We start from the raw sequence: 20,453 nt of genomic DNA, 5'->3' as shown, positions 1-20,453 counted from the left end.
AGCTTCCACAGCTGGGAAGCACTGGTGCTAACCCTTGTGTTTGGGTACTAACTAAAAATATCTCACATATGTGTTGTGGTCTGTAAATTACATAGGTTGTGCCAGATCTACACTTGGTCTTACTAAACAGCTTGGCCAGTAGATGCTGCTCTTGGGTCATACTGATGTGCTCAAAACAGATGTATCCATCCTGAGACATTTGGGAACTCTTTGAAGCCATGCATTACAGATCTGTCCTTCACCCAGCTTTCTGGTTTTGGCGATCACAGACCATCCCAGATGATCACAGAGAAAAATAAAATACGACACAAATCCTCAAACAGCAGTCACTTTTAATTAGTAGATATAATTATTAGCTGTTGTTCACTTTGTGCGATGTGAGAATTGATGGACTGTCAGTATTTCTGGGGGAGGTCTGGCATTGTACTTATCAGAAAGGTGGTGTGGACAGCTGCAGAGAGAGAAAGAATGGGACTAAACTGTGTGAAGTGAGGCCAGAGTTAAAAAGGTATCCATCTGGGGGCTGTGGGTGCTGCAGCTCTCATGTGGATATGACCCCTGTGATTCTTTTTATGCCATGTGGAACAGGCGCCATGTGTATCTGATGGCTTCAGATATGAGCCATGGAGAGAGGAACAAAGAGCAGGGCTGAATTCCTGGGATTGCATTCATGTGGTTATCCAGACAGGATTTAGTCATGTGTCATGGAGCGTTAGAAGAAAATTAATCTACTGGTGTACTGGCTCTCCATCCTGGACAGTCCTGGCAGTCAACGATAACCCAACCACTCCTGACTCCCCTGAGCACCAATGGTGACAAAAGGAAAAAAGGGTGCAGAGATATCTTCTACCATTGGTCTCCATCCTCTATTCTCATATGGATTAATTTCCACTCAATTTGGGGGAATGTGCTGGGAGCAAAACAACATCCTTGGTCTGTTCAGAATCCACCCATTTGTGCAGAAAATCTTATAGCTCAGGGATGTTTGTCTGCATTTTCTAATAGAGAAAATAGTTAATGCACACAATGATGAACATTTAAGTACGGTCAATAATTTGTAAAGTAATCTGAATCTCTGTATATCTGTTAATATACCCAGTCTTCTTCTCTTCCCTTTCCGTGCACATTCACCTCTCGCTCTGTAGTACCAATCACAGCAGTATTTAGGCACTGTCTAATGCAAGCTCTTAGTTTCAAGGACTATCTGTGACTGTTTTTCCCGTAGAGTGCCAGCCCCACGACGGCTCTCATCTTACTCAAGGCCTCTTAACACTGCTAGAATATAAATGACAAATATGAATAACAGAAAAAAATCATTTACAAACTCCTAGGTAAATGCTGAGCATTCATGGCATCTCATCATCTTCTGTGCTGATATAATCTCTCAATACTGTGCCTTTGTTTTCTTAAGCAGGACCTCAGGCCAAGGGAATGCCTTTAAAGATTTCCTTTTTTTAATACTTTTGGGAACAGCATGTCCAGGAGGGAAATTCCTTCCCAACACAGTGGGGTTTGGAGTGGAAAGCTTCCTCCCCTTCCCACCATGGTGCAATCAAGAGCCCCAAATCCTTGAAAAAGAGAGGAGTAAAGAGGAGGATGATGCATTTCACTGTCTATTTTGCAGTTCTGTTTGGCTCCCTTGGAAGCACAGGGTCTGACAGGGGAAGGTAAAAGGAACACAGATTCATTCCTCATCTTCATGACGTGTCCTGCTGCAGTAACTCCATCAGTCACTCTAGACACCTTAAGTGAAGACATAGTTCTGCATTATGTCCTTGTGTTGTTGTCAAGGCTGGAACTGGATCCTACCATGCTCAGACTGGTCCCGGACACTGATCCAAAATGGCACTGCTGACCCCCGTGGGAGTGATCAACCCAGTAAAGCAGCACAGACACTCACCAGTACAATGCAATTTCTGGTCCCAAGCAATCCAGTTCAGACAGCATCTCTCCCAAGGTCTTTTTAACTGTGTTTGAACGCTGCTAGGTATCTTTTCTCAGCAAAGTGACCTCCTGAGCTGCCTGGACATGCAGTCCTTACTGACCCCCAACTTTGGCTTGCAGATAAACTCATCTCTGCTCTACAGACAGAGACACACATCAGCATTTAACTTCCCCAGGTTTTTTCACTCACCTTGCCCAGGTGGTATGTGACCCTACCATTCGGTCTGTCCCCCTTTTAACAAGGGGACTTAATAGGAGACAGAGACTACACACACAGACAAGCCTAAGTCCCGCTCCCTTCTGCAATAGAAACCACTAACGAACTGTCAAGGGATGAGCTGATAAAAGCAGCCTCTGCCCAGCAAGGCAGCCAGGATTAGCATCTTCCCACTGCAGAATGAGTGTAACTGACAGCTCTGCGAAGGAGAGGACACTGAAGGGAGAAATGCCTGCTGACAACTCGCTTGTTCGCCAGCCTTCCTCAGAGGTGCACACACACCGAGCGCTTTCATGTGGTTTTCAACCACCTCTGTTCCCCTTCCAGGCAAAATCCTTATTACTGACATCTCTGTGTGAAGAGGGTTTGGCTGTGCGTATCAAAATGTCATTAAATATTTGGTTTAATAACTGCCAAGGCAGCTGCCTCAGCATTGCACTGGAGTTCACATTTCTGGCTCTGTCTTGGGAGCAGTTAGTGGAGCCAGGAGTGCTGTGAGCCGCGAGCAGTGTCTGCAGAGCGGCACCTGCTTGGCAAAACTGCCCTGGGCGGGGGACACCTGACTCCTGGCTTGTCCTCCTGGGTGATTTACTCAGTGTCCTCCTGTAAGATGCTTACCTTAAGAAAATTTAATTTATGTCTGTGATCTACAGCAGGTGCCCTGTGATACTGTGGGCAGGTCTTTTAGCTTTTCAGCCTCTACCCAGTTCATCTTGCGGAGTCAACAGCAGTCAAGAGAACTGCATCATAGCTTGTGGAGGACTGCGAAACTGCAGTCTTGGGGACCACAGAGAACCTTCAGCTGGAAATGCCATTCAGAAAGCAAGCTGAAATTGCACAGGGCTTGCAAAGCTCTTGGCGTTACAACTTGTCACTGCATTTATGGGTTTATGCACTGTTCTACAAGTGCTTTATGAAGAAGGGTGAAAATTACTTTGGTGAAACTGAGGTACTTCAAGCCAGGGCAGATGGAAGATGAAAGGAAATTTCACAAATATTCTTCTTTGATTTCCTTTTTCAACAAACTTTTATGAAAATAGATAGTGACACCCATATCAGGAAAGGTTTCAATCAACTTGGGCTACACAGTTAGATTTTAATGTGTTCGTATATTTATCACCATACAGAGGCACGTATGTGTCTGTGCTACTATGACCCCTCTATGCTTTTCACTGAGGTCTGCAATAACTTAAAGAAGCAAATATGTGTGTGAACTCAGCTCAGATGTGATTTATACAGTATCAGAGAGGTTCAGGGCGGGAAAGCATTTCATTCCTCCCCGTGGTGCATGCTGGATTTTTCTTCACAAGTCTGTTCTCTGATATTTTGCTTGCTCTGCTTTGAAATAAGTTAAGCGATTAGGCCTCTACGGCTTTCTTAGGGGAAGACTTTTCCACAGTCTTATTTGATCTCCTGCTCCAGACTAAATATTCCTTTTCTCATTTCCCTGCCCACCTCCCCCACGATTTCCACATAAATAATCTCTCTTTATCCCTAGTGTTTCTTTTGCAGGGATTCATGTAATAAGCACAGCTTTATGCTGGGTTTACTTGAAAGCTGAGCACAGTGGCCTCATTTCCATCCTCGTTAAATGATTTGCAGAGCAACAGAAAATCGAAGCTGGTCCTAAACATTTGTCCAAATTGGGCATTGTTACCTTCATTTGCGGGGACTTGTGAATGTTACAAAAATCAGTGATAATTTTGTCGACTCAGCAGCTCTGAAAAATCACATCACTTATTTGGGTACCCAGAAACAAGTGATCTGAGCAGCTTTTTAAATGGTGGTGGGGAATACTGGCTTGACTAAACTGCCTGTGATCTGAGCACATCTCCATGAAAGAGAATCATAGTAATAAAGTCAAGGTAGGAAGAGGCCGAGCAACTGGAAGAGCACCAGAAATCATCTTGTTGGCCAGATCAGAGGTGCTTCAGCCCGATATCCTCTATTAGCAGTGGCTACCAAGGGATAATAGCAGAACTAGACAAGCATACAGCATCCTTCCAGCCTTCAGCAACTTGCAACCTAGAGACCTTCTGAGCAAGAGCTGCAGTTTTTATATCTAACAGCATTTATCTTTCATGCATTTCCCTAGCTACTTTTTGTATTCATAGAAACTTTGGTACCTTTTCATACTGTGACAAGCACTGCGTAGTTTCACAGTGCTCTGTGTCTACGAATTATGTCCTTCACTGATTTTGCACCTGCCTCCTGCTTGTTTCGTTTGATACTCCTTAATTCCTATATTGGAAAAGATGATGAACAGCCATTCCCTGGTTAGCTTGTCCTGGTCACTCATGAACTTTTATTGCATTTTCACCGTTTTCCCACCTCCACCCATGTCCTTTCCATGGAGAAGAGTCCTAATGTGTGCTTATGGCTGTTGTTAATATAGTTTATTAGAGCTAAACACACTAAGCACAGAAAGATGATCCTGACTGTGCAGATCAATGCCTCCGTGTTGGATCTCCCCTATCCTACTCACTGGCTAGTTTAGCTTGAAGTTTACTAGTGGTTTGTACATGGATTATCCTTGATGTCTTCACCCCCAACCCCACCCCTGAGCATCCCAAAGAAAGTTTTGTGCAATCCCCAAACTCACATCCCCAAATTATCTTTGCTCTATAGGAAACGAAGTCCTATAGCCCTTTAGGCAATGAACCTCCTTGGTTTGCATGTCATTTCCCAGAGTTTCTTTCACAATTACCCACCTTAGTGGGTTTCCACACCAGGCACTGATCCTTCTCCTTGGAGGCTACTCCTTGTATGTGGTCCATTCAGCATTGTCCATTTTCACTCCGTAGGTTACCAAGATGCCTCTGCCTGTCATGGTTATTTGATCATCTCAGGGTCTTTGCATTTAATTAAATTATTCATTAGTCACATAACCTAACAGAGCTCATGACACACAGTGTGGACAGTGAGTAAAAGGGTATACTTACCCCCAGCCTTTTCATTTTTTTTCTCACTAGATCAATAAAGGAAGTGTCATTTTCATACATTTTTCATCAAAAACTTTGGCATCTGAAAGAGGAAGGTTGCAGATAAGAATGATTTTGTTTATTAGGGAACTTGGGGGGGGTAGCTTTCATGTTAGTGTGCGCAATCTGCAAAACAACAAAGTGTTGCATGGGGTTTATTTTTGAAAGGGCGGAGAACAAACAACTGGAACAACTCACTTGTGCTGCCATAGGCTTTTGTCACATGGGGCATGAGGAGGGGACATGTTACTGAAAGATTTTTTTTCCATTCTTCCACAGGAGTAGCAAACTGAATGCATGGCTCTCCAGAGAAATATCACTGTTTTGTGTAATAGAAGGCTATCTTCAAAATAGTCCCTTCTGGACTTGCTCGTTCTCTGCATAGTAAGAGAATGACAAAACCCTGTGGAGCAGCTCCTTTGCTTTCCCCACTGCATAAGAAATTTAACTTTCAGTTAGTGTAAGACAACTTCACTTTTAATCTCCTTTCAGCATCCTTTCTCCTGTTTGCATAAGAAATAATGATTTTTGAACTCATGATGTTTCTCAGGCACTCCGATATTGTGTTATAAAGTCCACTACAAAAATTTCCAGTGGTAACACACAGAACTGTGGTGGCTTTATGCAGTCTCGGCATGTTTTTCAGACACAAGGTGTCCTGGTCTGCCGGGTTTGAGAATGCTGCCAGCAAGAAGTGTCTGCATCTGGGGTCAGTGGGAGGCTAAATCCAAAAAAACAAAATTGGAGATGGATGTAGTGTGTCAGCAAAGACCGTTTTGCTGTGCTCTATTGATTGTTTTGTGTTGATTCCTTCGTTTTTGCTGTTGTCGCTGTCATCTAATTTAAGGCATTGCTGTTAAATTAAAAGGCATGATTGACTGGCATCTGAGACACATCGCAGCTGTCAGCTGCAAAGATAAACTCCGGATCAGGATGCAAATCTTCCCAAAGATCAAGGGTGTTTGGACGAAGCGTCTAAGTGAAGCTCTCTCAGTTAATTTGTAGTAGGAAAGACCTATTCTTTTGGCATCTCTGCTTAAGATGCAGAGCGACAAATGCTAATATGAGCTTGCCAGTTGATTCTGACCATCTTGAAATTTTCTCCATTAAACTTGGAGAATTAGAATGCATTGGGTCAGCCTAGCACGAAAAGTAATTTGTTTTAGTATGTGATCATGATAAGAACCAACTGAGGAGGATCAAAAAGCCCTGTAGAAACAGGATTAAAGGCCTCCCTGAATGACACTCTGCATGTCTCCATGGCACTCCAAACAGTCCCATGAGCAGCAGTCTCACATGCAACAGCCGCCTTTGCAAAACTCATGCTAAGATCTAGGACCATTCTCAAAAGATAAAAAATACAATCTAAACCTTGCTATGTGATTGAGGTGATAACTGCTGGTTGTGATGGGAACCTCTGGAGCTGGAGGTGTGAGCCACAGCTACTCCAGTTAAAGGGAATAAAGAACAAAGTGCTTTCTCTCTGCAGTTCTGCAAGGCTGTAGCCAAGCAAAGCTATGCTAAGTGGGAATGGGTTGGCCATGTGACCTTCACAGGAGTCAGAGCCTTTGAAAAGCCAAATCCTTTCAGAAAGCAGTTGCAGCAGACCTGTTATTTCTGGATTAAGGACAGATGGCAACTCATCCAGCATCAATCAGCAGGGTGCAGCACTTTGTTGAGAGCTGATGAAACGGGACTCCAGGGGCAAAAGGGACTATCTGCAAAGGGTGCCATTAGCTGCAGTGGGATTCTGAGCAACCTGATCTAGTGGAAGATGTCCCTGCTCATGGCAGGGGGGTTGGAACCAGATGATCTTTAATGTCCCCTCCAATCCTTACCATTCTACGAGTCTATGATTCTACATTGTATTTCGCATGGGTTACTTCCCAGCATCAGAAAGGTCTCCTCCAACCTCATGCTTGAAATGTAAGCGGCAGAGCAAGTAGTTATGTGACAGACAGGTAGGAATGTTTCCTAGAAGATGGGGAGTCCATGAGGGTTGTTACAGCTTAACAAGTCACTTCTGATGAACTGAGCAATGGGGCATGTACACAGACTCTGCAGTGACAAAACTCCACACATCTCTCTTCCACAGCATCCACACTGGGCTAAAAGCATCTGTATGTTGCCACAGCTCAGTTTCTCCACAGCTGTGGTAGTTCATTCATATGTTGTTATGCAACCATATCTTTCCACCAGCCAGATGCTTTCCAGTAGTGGGCAGAAGAGCCGAGTGTTTTACTCACGGCACAGCATTTTTTCCTGCTCGAAGACAGGATGGGCATAGCTTCATATCATAGGCCCTTAACCTCTTGTTTACAGCACCACTAAAAAAGACAAATCACTTGAAACAGTGAATGACTAGACACAGGAAAAGAAGGGAGATTTCAAAAGGTTTAACTGACAGCAAATAAACAGGATAAATAACATGCAGTATTTCATTTGTCAGGACCACGGGACGACCTGATGATAAAAAAAGGACTACTTCATAAAGTGGGAAATACCTTTGTCTTGGCTATAAATGGTTGTGTTGATTTAGTAAGTGCTCTGGTACTTCTCTAGCTTCTCCTTAGTACTCACAAATGGGATGGAAACTGGGCAATAAGGAGGGGAAGGAACATGTCCATGCTCTACCTCATAAAGAGATCTCATTCCAGTTCGGGGTTTGAGATCATGATGGTTTTTATCTTACTTTGACTGATTCTCCCATTGCTGAGTGTAAAAAGAGTAAGAAGTCATCAAAGACTGGAACCTATGCTATTCCCCACTCTTTCCTGTAGTGAGACAAGGCAATATTTATTTTTACATATTTTTAGAGGGTAAAAGTCATCATAATAGGTTATATCCTGAAATGCAGACCTGTTCTAATAACCCATCATGAAACTGGGGACACCATGACAGGCAATCAGTCTGCGTAAACAGTCTGTATTTTACTTACAAATACAATATAAAATAACCTTTTAAAACACAGGAACAATTTTACATTTTGACTCAAAAATCGTCCCAAACAGATAAATCACAAACCTAGCTAAGACTTGTGTGGAGCAGCTTTGTCCCTTCACTAGCAAAGCTCCTAATCTGCAAGGGAGTGAGAGTAAAGATAGACATCCTTAAAAGGGCAAACAAAGTGTTGATTAGCTCCTAAATGTGTCTGGTTACAGATATCTTATCGATCAGCTCCAGCAAGGAATCAGAATATCTGCCATTACGCCAATGGCCTCTCTTGCAACTGAAACACAATCTGTCTCCCATCAGGAAATGGGAGAGTCAAGCCTGTTTCCCCTTGCTGTTTAGAAAAGGAACCAGCAGAGAAAGTGACCTTCATGGGAAAGACAGTCTAATTCAAGGTCGTATATTTATTGTGTGCCAAGAACAACTCCACCATCCACACTGCTACCAGGATTTCTGAGCACCTTGCTGTCAGATTCACTAGCCTGCATTTCTATCGCACTTTATTTTCCCGAGTCATTCTCATTATGAAGTATCTAAGCAGCTTCCACTGCATTCAGCAGTGTAAATGATGCTGAGCATGTGTTTATTCTTACTCTGTCTTGCAAGAAGAAGTTAGAGCCGAGCTAGGATGGTGGTAGTAGGTGTTCCCTGTTCTGGGAGGAGGAACAGAACTCCACAGCTTTATGCTGTGGAGGTGGATGAGTGTATGCCCATCCCTGTGCAAGGGGGTGCTGGTGACTGTCCTGTATTCTGATCTGACCACCAAACTGGGCTGTTGAGGACCCTTATTTTTCCAGACAGGGCTGGTGTCCTGCCTAGGGTGTGGTGGGACCAGCGGAGCCCACAGCTCAGAAGACAGCCATGATCTCTGTTGCCTCTTAAATAGCAATTCAAGAAGTCTGGGTCAGCTGAAATGGATCATTTGCATGTCTGAAATCTCTGACTGTTGGTAAGACAAAGAAAATGAGATTTATTTCATTGTATTTTAAAAGCAGAATTTGTCTTTCTCCCAGTGTTTCCTCTCTTCAAAACCTACAATTTTAGCTCATTATCTTTATTTGTGCCTGAGCATCGTACATAGCTGAATTTCTTGAACCTGAAGCATCTCCTACGGTAGCTGTGGAAAATGAGAGAATGCAGCTGTCTGATAGTGGCCACCTCTGTGATGAACGGCCACCTCTGCTCCTTCCCATGAGGTGGGCAAACAATGGAGCCAAAGTGGTCACCAGCTGTTAGAAGCAGGGGCCTATTACAGAGCAGATTTATCTTGCTGCATACAGCCAATGAGAAGTGAACCGACCACTGAGGGGTATGACAGCTTATTCATCACTTGAAGGGCCTGGAAGATCCCCTGCTATCTTTTTACAACAGGAAACCCAGCCTTGCTGGGCTCCCAGCAGGTGCCCTGCTGCAAGGCTTTGGCCAGTGTCTGGCAAGCCATATTGAGATGATGTTCATGGTCCATCCTGCCATCAGCATTTGTGGACATCCCACCAGGGCCAGTTGTTCTTGTTAGCAAGCTGGAAAGACACGGGATGGAGAAGGCTGCAGAGGCTCAGCATTTCCCTTCTGCAAGTGGCAGGATCATCCCTTGCTAGCTTCATCACCTTGCAGGGCTGTGGCTGGTGGTACAAGGTGGAAAGTTGCATGTTGCTGACACCAGCGCTGAGGACGACTGAGAAGGGGAGCAAAAAAAGAACCTTCGTCTTATGGTGCTCACAGATTGCTCCCCTTGTGTGCTGCAAGTGTGCTGGAGGGGAATATTACTCCCCCACCAAATCTATCCTTGAAAGTGGTGTCTCTCTATGGCTGGTCTTGTCTGTAGTGTGGGGAAAAGGAGTGTCCTTTTAGGGAGGAGTGGGTGGTAGGGTCCTTACCCCTTCCCAATTCCCTTGTGCTGTCTGCACATAGGCATGTGTGTTTGTATAGGGGAAGAGGGAGGAGAGACAACCTCACCAATGATGGATGTGTATCTTGAAGTATTTTTTGCGAGTGGTTTCTGGGGTTGGGAGCCAACAGGCCACAAAATGGGGACAGAGTCTTCTCAGAGGAGGCGAACTCTTTGCTGCAGCGAGCACAGGAAGAGCTGGACTAGTTAGAAATAGGGCAGAGTTTCCAGGAAGGCAAAGTTTAAATATAGGGAACACTTGAAGAGAAGTCAATGAAAAGGCAATGCTTCTCCTTTCCTACGCTATCTCTTGACTTTCTGGGCTACTCTGGGGTGTCTAGTCCTACCACATTCAATGGCATCCCAATTTTGAGGCTTGACAGTGGGTACATTGTATGGTCTGCCGGGCCAGCATTGCCTCGGCTTCCTGCGTGCTGGGCTCTCACTGAAGCTGATGGGGCTTTTCTGGATTTTGCCCAGGTGGTTGGAACCCATGGTCAGCTTGGGGCGACTGCACCAAGGACTGCGGGGGAGGCCTGCAGACCCGTATGCGCACCTGCAAGCCCATTCCCAATGAAGGTCTTGTCTGCGAAGGAGTCCTGGAGGAAGGACGGCTGTGCAATAGGAAGGCATGCAATAGTAAGTGGAGGCATGTTCTCTTGCACGCGCGTGAGCAGGTCGCTCCCCTCAGGTGGAGCTTGGCATCATCGCCATAAATAATGAAGGATGCTCTAGAGGCACGGGGAAGCTGCTGAAGGACCGTGTCGGAGCAGCAAGCCCAGGAGAGCATGCGACTTCGGCTGTGCATGGCCCTGCCCTTCCCTGCCTGTCTCACGGTCACGCATGCACACGCACACATGCTGACACACATCTTCCAACACATACACCTGCAGATCCAGATCTTTTTACCCCAAAGGATAAGGGTTAATCTACAGGAATCTATAAGCAGTTATTCATATGCTGGTGATAATTCTGCCATGGATGGCAAAATATACACCCTTAAAGGCATTTTTTTGATAGTTGCAGTCTCTATCCCAAATAAATAAAACATGCAGCTAAGAGAGATGCTAATCTTTTGGCTTAGCTCACTTTCCCAGACATAAGCAGTGTTGCTGTACCTTTCTTTTACAAAAGAAGGCCTACAGCACTAAGATGTAGAGAAAGACCTGGCCATTAGACAAAGAAAATGCAGGGCTTGAGCAAGGCAAATTCTGGCAGATGTTCCACTCTCCTCCTGTAATGCATCCTCTTTCCAGGTCCTCTTCTCCAGAGGGCAGCGGACAAATTGTCAACACCAGTCAGCAGGGAGATATTGATGGGTGGAGCTGGTGACCTGCAGCACTTTCATCCCCAGCGCTTCTTTTGCATTAGCTGAGTGGAGAGGAGGATGAAGAGGAAAAAACAACAGCACAAAAGGCTCAGGCCGACAAATGGCTGAGCATAATTATTCCCTTCTTTTTATTGCAAATGTATAGCAGAGAATGTTTGAACAACTCCTCCAACTAGTCAAATAACTAAGGAAAGTTCAGCTGTCTTCAAAGGCTGGGAAGTATCTCCTGATAAAGGGGAAATTCAAATAAAGGGACATAAATATATTCCTCTAATAAGGGCTAAAATGATTTCATGCATTTTTTACCACTTCCATAAATTTAAATCTTGTTGCTATTAGGTTTTTGTTTTTTTTTAAATGAAACCTTCTAGTATATTGAATTTCTTCTCCATGACTCACAGTTACTAATTTCCCTCTGAGGTTCTCCCACACTGGGGAAATTTAGTCTATGTCCCCCACGCTTACTGGTGACTTTTGAGTCACAATGGAGCTGTGGCTTAGGGCAGTGAGCGTGAGAGTGCATCCATCTGTGAGCAGGGATCTGGAAACTTGACCTGAAAGGAGGTCCAGCTATGGAACTGGAGTGTGCCTGGATGAATGAGCTGGAGGAAGGGCCATGCCGTTCTTGGTGGACAATGCTGTGAAGAAAAAGAAGCTGGAGATGGCACTGAGAGTGGGTAGAGGAGGCTCTGCAGGTGTAGCTATTCTTCGAACATGAGGGCATATTGGACAACAGGCAAAAAAACTCATTAGAGTGACCCTCCTGTGCTGGAAAAATAAATGGGGGGGGGGGGGGAGGTGCTGCAGCTGCCCACCCTCTGGTTGCAGGACATCTGTCCCTATCTTTAAGTATCTTTGAAGCCTTCCAGGGGACCTGTTCAATTCCTTCCCATCCCTTTTGAACTGGGAGTCCTCAGACTGGACACAGTTTTCCAGGTCCAGCCTCACCAGCACTGAGCAAGGGGCATATCACCTTTTCTTGATCTGACCCAGGGACAAAACTTTGCTCTTCTTCATGTTAGATCTCCTGAGGTAGCTGTGGCAAGGAGGGGTGAAGTGGGATGTTGGGCAACCACGGAAGGTGGAAGACTGGGTTAGGTTTTCCAGTTCCCCTCATTGCGCAGAGCACAGCAGTGAAGGATGAATTGCTATTTACTCACTAGTCTTTTCCAGAACACAACATTCAGCAAAACTGATCCTAAGTGCAGAAAATCTTGACTGTGCCCGGGAGGCTATGATTCAATAAATGGTTTTACTTGTCTTCCCGTCCTCTTTCCATTACATACACAGTCAACTCCTGCTCCAAATTGCAGCTTGGTTAGTTGAGCTGAGCTTATTTGTGAAGAAAGGATCTTGAGTGAAGTGGAAGGTCCCAGTTTGGAAAGAAAGTACACCCAAAGAGTGGGACAGCACAAATAGATTTATCCCTTTGAAATAAAGAAGTTAATTCTGACTAATTTTCCCAAGGGCCTCTTTGCAGACAAACTGCTGTGCCCCAGTGGGATGTTTTCACTCTGGCAAGATAGAAAGTATTTCAGGGAAGCTGTGAACAATTAATCTTTCAAGAAGACTTGCCCATGCACATCTTGCGGTCTGTGTCCTACCTCAAGATAAACGTGTCTCTCTTCACATCTAACAAAGCTGTACGTTTGGCTCTGAACTTGCTCCTCAGTGAATCTGTCCCTTGTTGCCTTTGCAGCTGTGCCCAAGAGAGGTGCAGTTGTGACCCAGGAAGGGCTTTTAATTTTTTTTCACACATCCTTTCCTTCTCTTTACTGTGACCAGTACCAAAACTTGAGAGGATTTGAAAGTAGAATAGAAATCCTGTTTTAAATGTGTCACTGTTCTCCTCATATTGACTTTTGCTCATAGATTTGTTAGGGATGAATAGGATGTTCATTCTTCTACTTGAACTGTTACTTTCCTAAGTGTTCATTATACATTGCAGTTACATAGATTCTAATTACTTTTTTAAATTATGGAAAAAAAAAAAAGAAAAAGAAGAAAAGAACAACTGGACAGGAGATCATCTTTATCCTGAAATATGCAGCATTTCAGTAGCCTGTAATAATATCTGTCTAGCTCTCCATATATTGTGGAGAAGTTAAACCTTAATTTTCTACTAGAAAACAAACAGGACAAAATACTCTTTTCCTTGACCAAAGGGCCATCTATAATCATGATAAAACAGCAAAATAAAACACCTTCAAAACAAGGGTAAACCCATCTCCTCTTCAGCTTCTCCTTCCTTGCTTCTGCCAAAGAGGCTCATAAGCTAATGAGTGATTAGCAAGAGCGTTTCAGCTGTTTATTTGGTTCTCCAGCAACAGGAAGAGGTCTTAGCGTGATATTGCATCTGGGGCAGGTTATCAGTGGGAGCCACACTGGGTGCTGTCACTCAGCTCCCTGCTCGCTGCAGGGGGGTTGGACTAGATGACCTCTAGGGGTCCCTTCCGACCCAAAACTTTCTATGATTCTATGATTGTATGATTCTATGAAACTGCTGAGATGGACTTTTGCAGAGGATCTGTGAGGGTTTCATTGGTTGTTTTATTTTGCCTGGCCATGGCAAATGCGCTAGAGGGATCCAACTGTTCATATCACACAGCTCCTCTCCCAGGTGGACATTCTCTAGGTCCTGCCATCCTTCAACTTCCAGAGCTGCCCCAGCTGGACCTTCAGCTGGTCGTAGTACACAGCAATGGAAATCGTGGTTCTCAGCCTTTCCAAGAGGTGTGAATTCTGGTAGCTTGGTCATCAAAATACAGGTATAGTCGCATGGTTCCCAGAGCTGAGTCTGAACATGTTGTTTGGAGGCCACAGCATTGCTTAAAAATACTACACAGGGACAGCTGAATGACTCCACAGGAGCCATGTATATGTGTTCTTTATGTTTTTCCACTCACTTGGGCCACAATCTCTGTTGTTTCATGTAATAGAGCCTCTTGCTTGATGATCTTCATCTGGCTAAATTTCCCTAGGGAATTTCCCTGGGGATACATACACAAGCCCAATGGCAAGGGAGCCAGGTAAGTTATCTCCATGGGAAAACCCAAAGCCATAAAACTCTGCAGAAAAAACTGTAAGGAAGGCTCATCCCAAACTGGAAAGGAAACTTTGTGTGGTAATAGAATCTTGGCTTAGGCAGAGCCTTTCTTCATGACAGATGTTCAGCTCAAGAGACATAGTATCATAGAAATGTAGAATCGTTTAGGTTGGAAAAGACTGTTAAGATTGTTGAGTCCAACTGTTAGCCTAGCACTGCCAAGTCCAGCACTAGACCATGTCACCAAGTGCCACATCTACACGTCTTTCAAACACCTCCAAGGAGGGTGACTCAGACACTTCCCTAGGCAACCTGTTCCAAAGCTCAACAACTGTTTTGGTGAAGAAATTTTTCCCATATCCAATCTAAATCTCTTCTGCTGCAACTCGAGGCCATTTCCTCTTGTCCTATCACTTGTTACTTGGGAGAAGAGACTGACACTCACCTTGCTACAATCCTGTTTCAAGTAGTTGTAGAAAGTGATAAGTTCTCCCCCCAGCCTCCTTTTCTCCAGATCCCAGTTCCCTCAGCCAGTCCTCATAAAACTTGTACTCTGATCCCTCCACCAGCTTTGTTGCTCTGCTTTGGACACCCTCCAGTAACTCAATGTCTTTCTTGTACTGAGGGGCCCAAAACTGAACACAGTATTTGAGGTTCAGCCTCATCAGTGCCGAGTACAGGGGCACGATCACCTTCCTACTCCTGCTGGCCACACTGTTCCTGATACAAGTCAGGATGCCATTGGCCTTCTTGGCCACCTGGGCACATTGCCAGCTCATATTCAATCAACTGCCAGCCAATAACCTCAGGTCCTTTTCTGCTGGACAGATTTCCAGCCACTCTTCGCCAAGCCTGTAGCATTGCGTGGCCTTGTTTTGACCGAAGTGCAGGACCCAGCACTTAGCCTTGTTGAATTTCATACTATTGGCCTCAGCCCATCGATCCAGCCTGTCCATATCCCTCCCTTTCTACCCTCAATCAGATCAGCTTTCCCACCTGACTTGGTGTCATCTGCAAACATAACCTGAAGGTCAACATTCAGTGTTTGTTGTAACCAGGATTTTTCCTTGCTAGAGGCAAAGGACCCAGTGATATCTTTCTGTCTGGCACAGACAGGGGAGATTTCCTCCATCTGTTTGATTTGGCCAGGAGCTTCTGTTTTATGGAGGAAAAAAAGCCAATCTGAGTGTGGTGGCAAGTGCTTGCAGAGGAGCTTTCCTGGTCCACCCCCTTTGGATGGAAGAGGACACCCGCTGTGCTCCGGTGGCCCCTCTTGGCTGCACGATGCTAAAAGCTGTTGTTGCTCACAACCTGGCATGCAGAGGGTCCTCGCAGGGAGGCTGGATCAGCAATGTGACAGGACAACATCCAAACCAGAAGGAGGTTGTCATGGGCCTGACCCTGGAGCTGGAATTCAGCAGTGCTGAAGAAATGTGAGAACAATTAGAAACATAGGCAGCCTGCATTTATTCTTGGGGAATGAAAATCAGCAAAGGAGCCAGCTGAAATCCTGCCATTCCATCTGGCAGAGGCAATGCAAAACCATCTCTGACATTTATGAATATGCAGATTGGGCAGATACATCTCCCCTAGGCTGGGAAAGGGGTGGCCGCATCCTGCCATCAGGTGCACAAGTGTGACACTGGGGCAGTCCCATCAAACCATGCTGGATTTCCAGCATGAAGTTGGTTCAGGACCTAGCCCTTCAGCTCTGTAACTTATTGGCATGAAGAAAAGCATGTTCCACATGACATTCTAAAGTCTGACCCTCAGTCTTATTCTCTGCTGCCCCTGATTTTCATTAAAAATATTTTTTTTACTGCAGCCACCGAACTGAAATATCCTCTGTGTGTATAAGAGGATCTTCATTCCCCTCGGGCCAGGCTAGAATTCACTGCAACCTGGAAAAGTGCCTTTTCCTATAGGTTCCTGCTTTTGCTTACAGAGACTTCACCCCCTCCCCACTTTTAATGATGGTTCAGACATTTCATGTCTGGGAGTCAGGCACCTCACCCAGTGACATTTTCACAAATCTCAGATGTTTAACCAAAATTCTTTGGGCCATTTCCTTAGCTGGTGCAACTGCCATATATCCAGTGGCCTCCAAAATGACCTGCTTCTACATCCAGTGAGATCTTGGTTTTTAGGGGTTGTTAGTGATTCTACCTTTCTGGTTTTTACCCCTTTAGCAGCTGCTAGCTGCCTCAGAAGCTCCATAGCCAACAACTCTCCTTGAGCTTCACTGCACTGAGATACATTTACCCCATTTCAATGGGGTTTTTTAATGATCCTTTTCCACTCTTTGCCTGGTCCATCCTTTCATTCCCACCACCCCAGCTTGCCTGAATAATTTTCATGGTCCTGCTGTTTTCTTTGCCTCTCCTGTTTCGGGGATGAGTAAAGAGGGAAGAGTGTGTAGCGCTGGTGAGACATATTTGGATGTTAAAACCTTGGCCCACTACACTGCAAAATCTCGGCATTCTATTTTTTTTCCCTTGGTTGTGTTGCAAGGTGCTGCCTTACATGTTCTTATTAGAAGTGATGGTCACCTGCTTCCTCTTCTGACTACTGCCAGCATTATAAGATCATCCTCCAAATCCACTTTTGAGCTATGTTCTTCCAAAGTCTCACATGCTTGCCTTCAGTTGCAATTGAAACACCTCTGTGTTCTCTCCAAAGGCAGAATTCCTCTAGTCCTCACACTGGCTTCTGCAAGGTGCTAGGTATTTCAGCGATGTACCATCCTCATGGCATTTATACTGCTGGGACATAAATCAAGTTCAAATCTTCCTTCGATCCTGTCATTGCTCCGCTCCTCTCCACTGACCCCACTGTGGGAAGTGGTCTGCTGAAATCTGACCAGTTCTCCACTGCCCTTATTTTGTGGTCTTCACTACATGAAGCTCAGGTGCATAAACTCCACAGCAAAGGATCACTTGCACTAACTTTGCCTTGTGCATAAGTTACTCAGTTTCTCCCTGCTTTGTTCAGAACCACAGTTGATTTTTGCAGATATTCAAGGCAACTCTCCGGGTTAAATCTAAGCTATGCTTCATGTTAAATGGAGACAGGCTTGTTTCTCTGCTGCTGGGGGAGGCTTGGGGCAAGTTGGAAGAGTCACACATTCAGCCACTAGACCTAATTGGCTGTAATTAGGATGAGCAATAACAGTGCAAGTTTCTCATGTCCATCAGGGAGCAAAGGAAATCAAGCAGCTCCTTCAAGACTAGGATCAGTCATTAGGAGGTGTCAGTACCAGGGGGCCCAAATAAATGGTGAGAGGAGGTCCAGGGTGCCAGGGTTGCATTTAAAACATTTATTTTGCTCTTTTATCTTTCCTTCCTTCTGTCCTGCCTCCAATCTCCCTGTCCATCCATCCATCCATACTCACTGACTTCTTCTGGGACATCCAGTGCCAGATTTTCCTTGTCAGCTTCCTTGCTCCAGGCAGCCGACTAAGCCGTTCAAATTCCACATCTACCCCTTGTTGCTCAGCCTCTGTTTCCCTTCCCATCCTAAACAAGTCTCTGAGAAGTCTATGGGATTTACTGCAGCTGGAGATTTTGTGTGTTCTTGTGGTTTGTACACTTTCATGAAGAGGACTTAACTCAGAGCAGCAGAAAGTGCATGGGTACAGCCAGAAATAGGTAGTGTAAACGGACCAGGATTTGTGATGTGTCCCAAATACGGGACTAATGCAGCTTGTCTCCTAAGAAAACTCAAGACGCTGGATGTTGGAAAGCTCATAAGAGGTTGGAATTTTTTTTAAAGTGAATCTCACCCAGGAAAGTCCCACGACTTTGTAGCTATTACAAACACAGAATTTGGGCCCTTTTTATCCCAGTAAAGAGCCAGACAAAAGACAGGTGCGTGTAAATATCAGGATGTTTGTAGTTCTGATGTCTGGCTACTGGTGCCTTCATCATGATCATGGCAGGCGGTGACTGCCCCATCTTGTCCCTTCCAGCCAGCAGCCTCCAGGCAGTTGGTGCTGGGAAGGATTGGAGGAATAGGCGTGACCAGTTCCTAGGTTCCTTATGTCCTGTTTTCAGGCAACAGTAATGCGGAATAATATAATTTCACAAACTGAATGTGCCTCTTCTATGAACCAAGCTGCTGAATATAAAGTCTGGCTCCTGGCAGGGACTCTCTGAATCATGCCTCTCCCTCCTCTGCTTTCCCTTTTTGGATGGCAATAAAGACTTCTGCCACTACACTGAAGCTTCATTAAGCTTTATTAATTTTCTCAGGGTTCCGGGATCAAATTTGTCACCATTTCATGTCTTGGCAGTTCGCACTTCTTGAAAAGATGTCTGACTGTTTTACCTCATTGGTGAAAAAGATCCTCTGTCTGGTACTTGCTGTTTGGAAACAAATTGGTTGCCAGATCACAAATTACTCCAGCTCAGCCCTGCTCTCCACTATCCTGCGTGTCTCTGATGAAGTCAGCTGAGCTCTCCTGATATACAGCAGGCAGTACTGGTGGGCGAGATTTGGTTGTTGTTACTTCTTTTTTTCTCTGTTTACTAGGGAAGTCATGTGTCAGGGTTGCAACATGCCCAATACCATGGAGAATGGAAATTTTAGCTTCCTTTTTAGCAAATTCAAGGCCGATCTACATGGGATGCAAATGCAAATCGGGCAGAAGTGTGGATGCTAGCCATCAGTCAGGAGTTAAATGTCTTTATAGTGGATGCATTATTTACTTTCTGATCTCAACACCATGGTCTTCTGTGGGAGATTATCAGTTAGGACAGTAGGGTCAGGAGCTTCACTCTTTCAGCACAGTTAGAAAGGTGACCAGCCATAGCTCTGTTGGTCACTTTGTTGATACCAGACATTCACCTCTCCTTGTTGTTGGTCATAGATTAGAATCTGCAAAGGAAATATCCTTTTGGGCTATCCCTTTCCTTTTCATCTGCCTCCACTTGCCTGCTCCACTCAGCATTTTCTGGTTACTCTACAGAGCATTAAGTAGGTGTTGGTTGCAAGGCATAGTTTTCCACCAAAATATACTGGCAGTCATCACCATAGATCTCCAAACACCATTAGGGATGGTAAGATTCTTTGTCAGCGCATCTGAAAAAGCTAAATCCTCCACAAGAACAGCAAAGAGCATAGACACCCTAGAAAATCATTGCAACTGGTTAAAGACCAGACATAAGGGATCATATTCTGCATGGTCCCAAGTCTCAGTGAGAAACAAGAAGTGGAACTGCCAGCCACTCCGAGTCTTGCAGGCTGGCTTGGTGCTAAAGCCTCGGGGTCTACTCGTGGCCAGGGGTGCTGGGGTTGGAAAGCAGATTGTCATGTCAATCGAACATTACAGGTCGCTGTTGTTTATACATGTAACCTTTGTAGTGAAAGATCTTGCAGAGTGAACCAAGGTGTATTTACATGACCCATTACCTTGCCATAGCCAATGGACGCTATAATTCCAGAAGCCAATCGCTGAGGTCCACAGATAACAGAAAGCGAGAGGACACTGATGAACTGCAGCACTACGGGTACCCTGCACCTCAAATAGGTAAGCTCTGACCTACCACAACAGCCTCTGGAGCTGGCACACTGCCTGGTCACTGCATTTCCCGGCTGGGCTGGGCTGACTGCATTGAATCGCTTTGCTGTTTTGATGACCCAGCTAACCAACCCTTTTCCCCTCAGGTTAGTGTGGGCTTATCCAACAGGTCACACACTCAGCAAATGGTCATCACCCAGTTTTTTCCCATCCCATTGCCCTACAGGGTTTTGTGTTGTTGCCATTAGCCAGAGAAGGCCAAAAGGGTTAGATGCAAAGCCCTAATAAGACCATGTGTCTCACAGACCACTTCTCATCACCCTGCCTACTTCTAAGTCACTGCTTTGTCTGAACTGTCTAAACAGTCATGGTTCATTAAGCCAAAGCTGACCTTACTGCCATACAGCCTCTTTGCTGATGTCCATGTCATGTCTTTCCATTGACCATAGGAGGAGGCGTGCAAGGCCGGGGAGAAAGCGAGATTGCTTTCCTCTGTCACTGGGTCTTTAGTTCACTGCAAGGACTGTGTCTGGTAGCTTCTGCAGCAGGATCTTCCACCTTCCTGCAACAGGAGGGG

The 20,453-nt window shown here is 45.1% G+C and overlaps 1 protein-coding gene across 14 annotated transcripts in view; it reads left to right on the top strand.

Annotated features, from left to right (window-relative positions):
• The window catches only part of ADGRB1 (adhesion G protein-coupled receptor B1), a 289,625-nt gene that overhangs the window by 113,368 nt on the left and 155,804 nt on the right, over positions 1-20,453 (top strand). For 13 of the 14 annotated variants that reach the window (XM_075415468.1, XM_075415463.1, XM_075415457.1 and 10 more), the window contains 2 exons: positions 10,463-10,621; positions 19,778-19,885. In XM_075415468.1, coding sequence (XP_075271583.1) covers positions 10,463-10,621; positions 19,778-19,885 — 267 coding nt within the window. The remainder of the gene's footprint in view (positions 1-10,462; positions 10,622-19,777; positions 19,886-20,453) is intronic. The other variant, XM_075415464.1, reaches the window with a different exon arrangement.

The sequence above is a fragment of the Opisthocomus hoazin genome, chromosome 3 (genome assembly GCF_030867145.1).
Source record: "Opisthocomus hoazin isolate bOpiHoa1 chromosome 3, bOpiHoa1.hap1, whole genome shotgun sequence".
NCBI lineage: Eukaryota > Metazoa > Chordata > Aves > Opisthocomiformes > Opisthocomidae > Opisthocomus > Opisthocomus hoazin.
The sequence above is the reverse complement of the archived record's forward strand: the minus strand, read 5'-3'. Positions and strand labels throughout refer to the sequence as shown.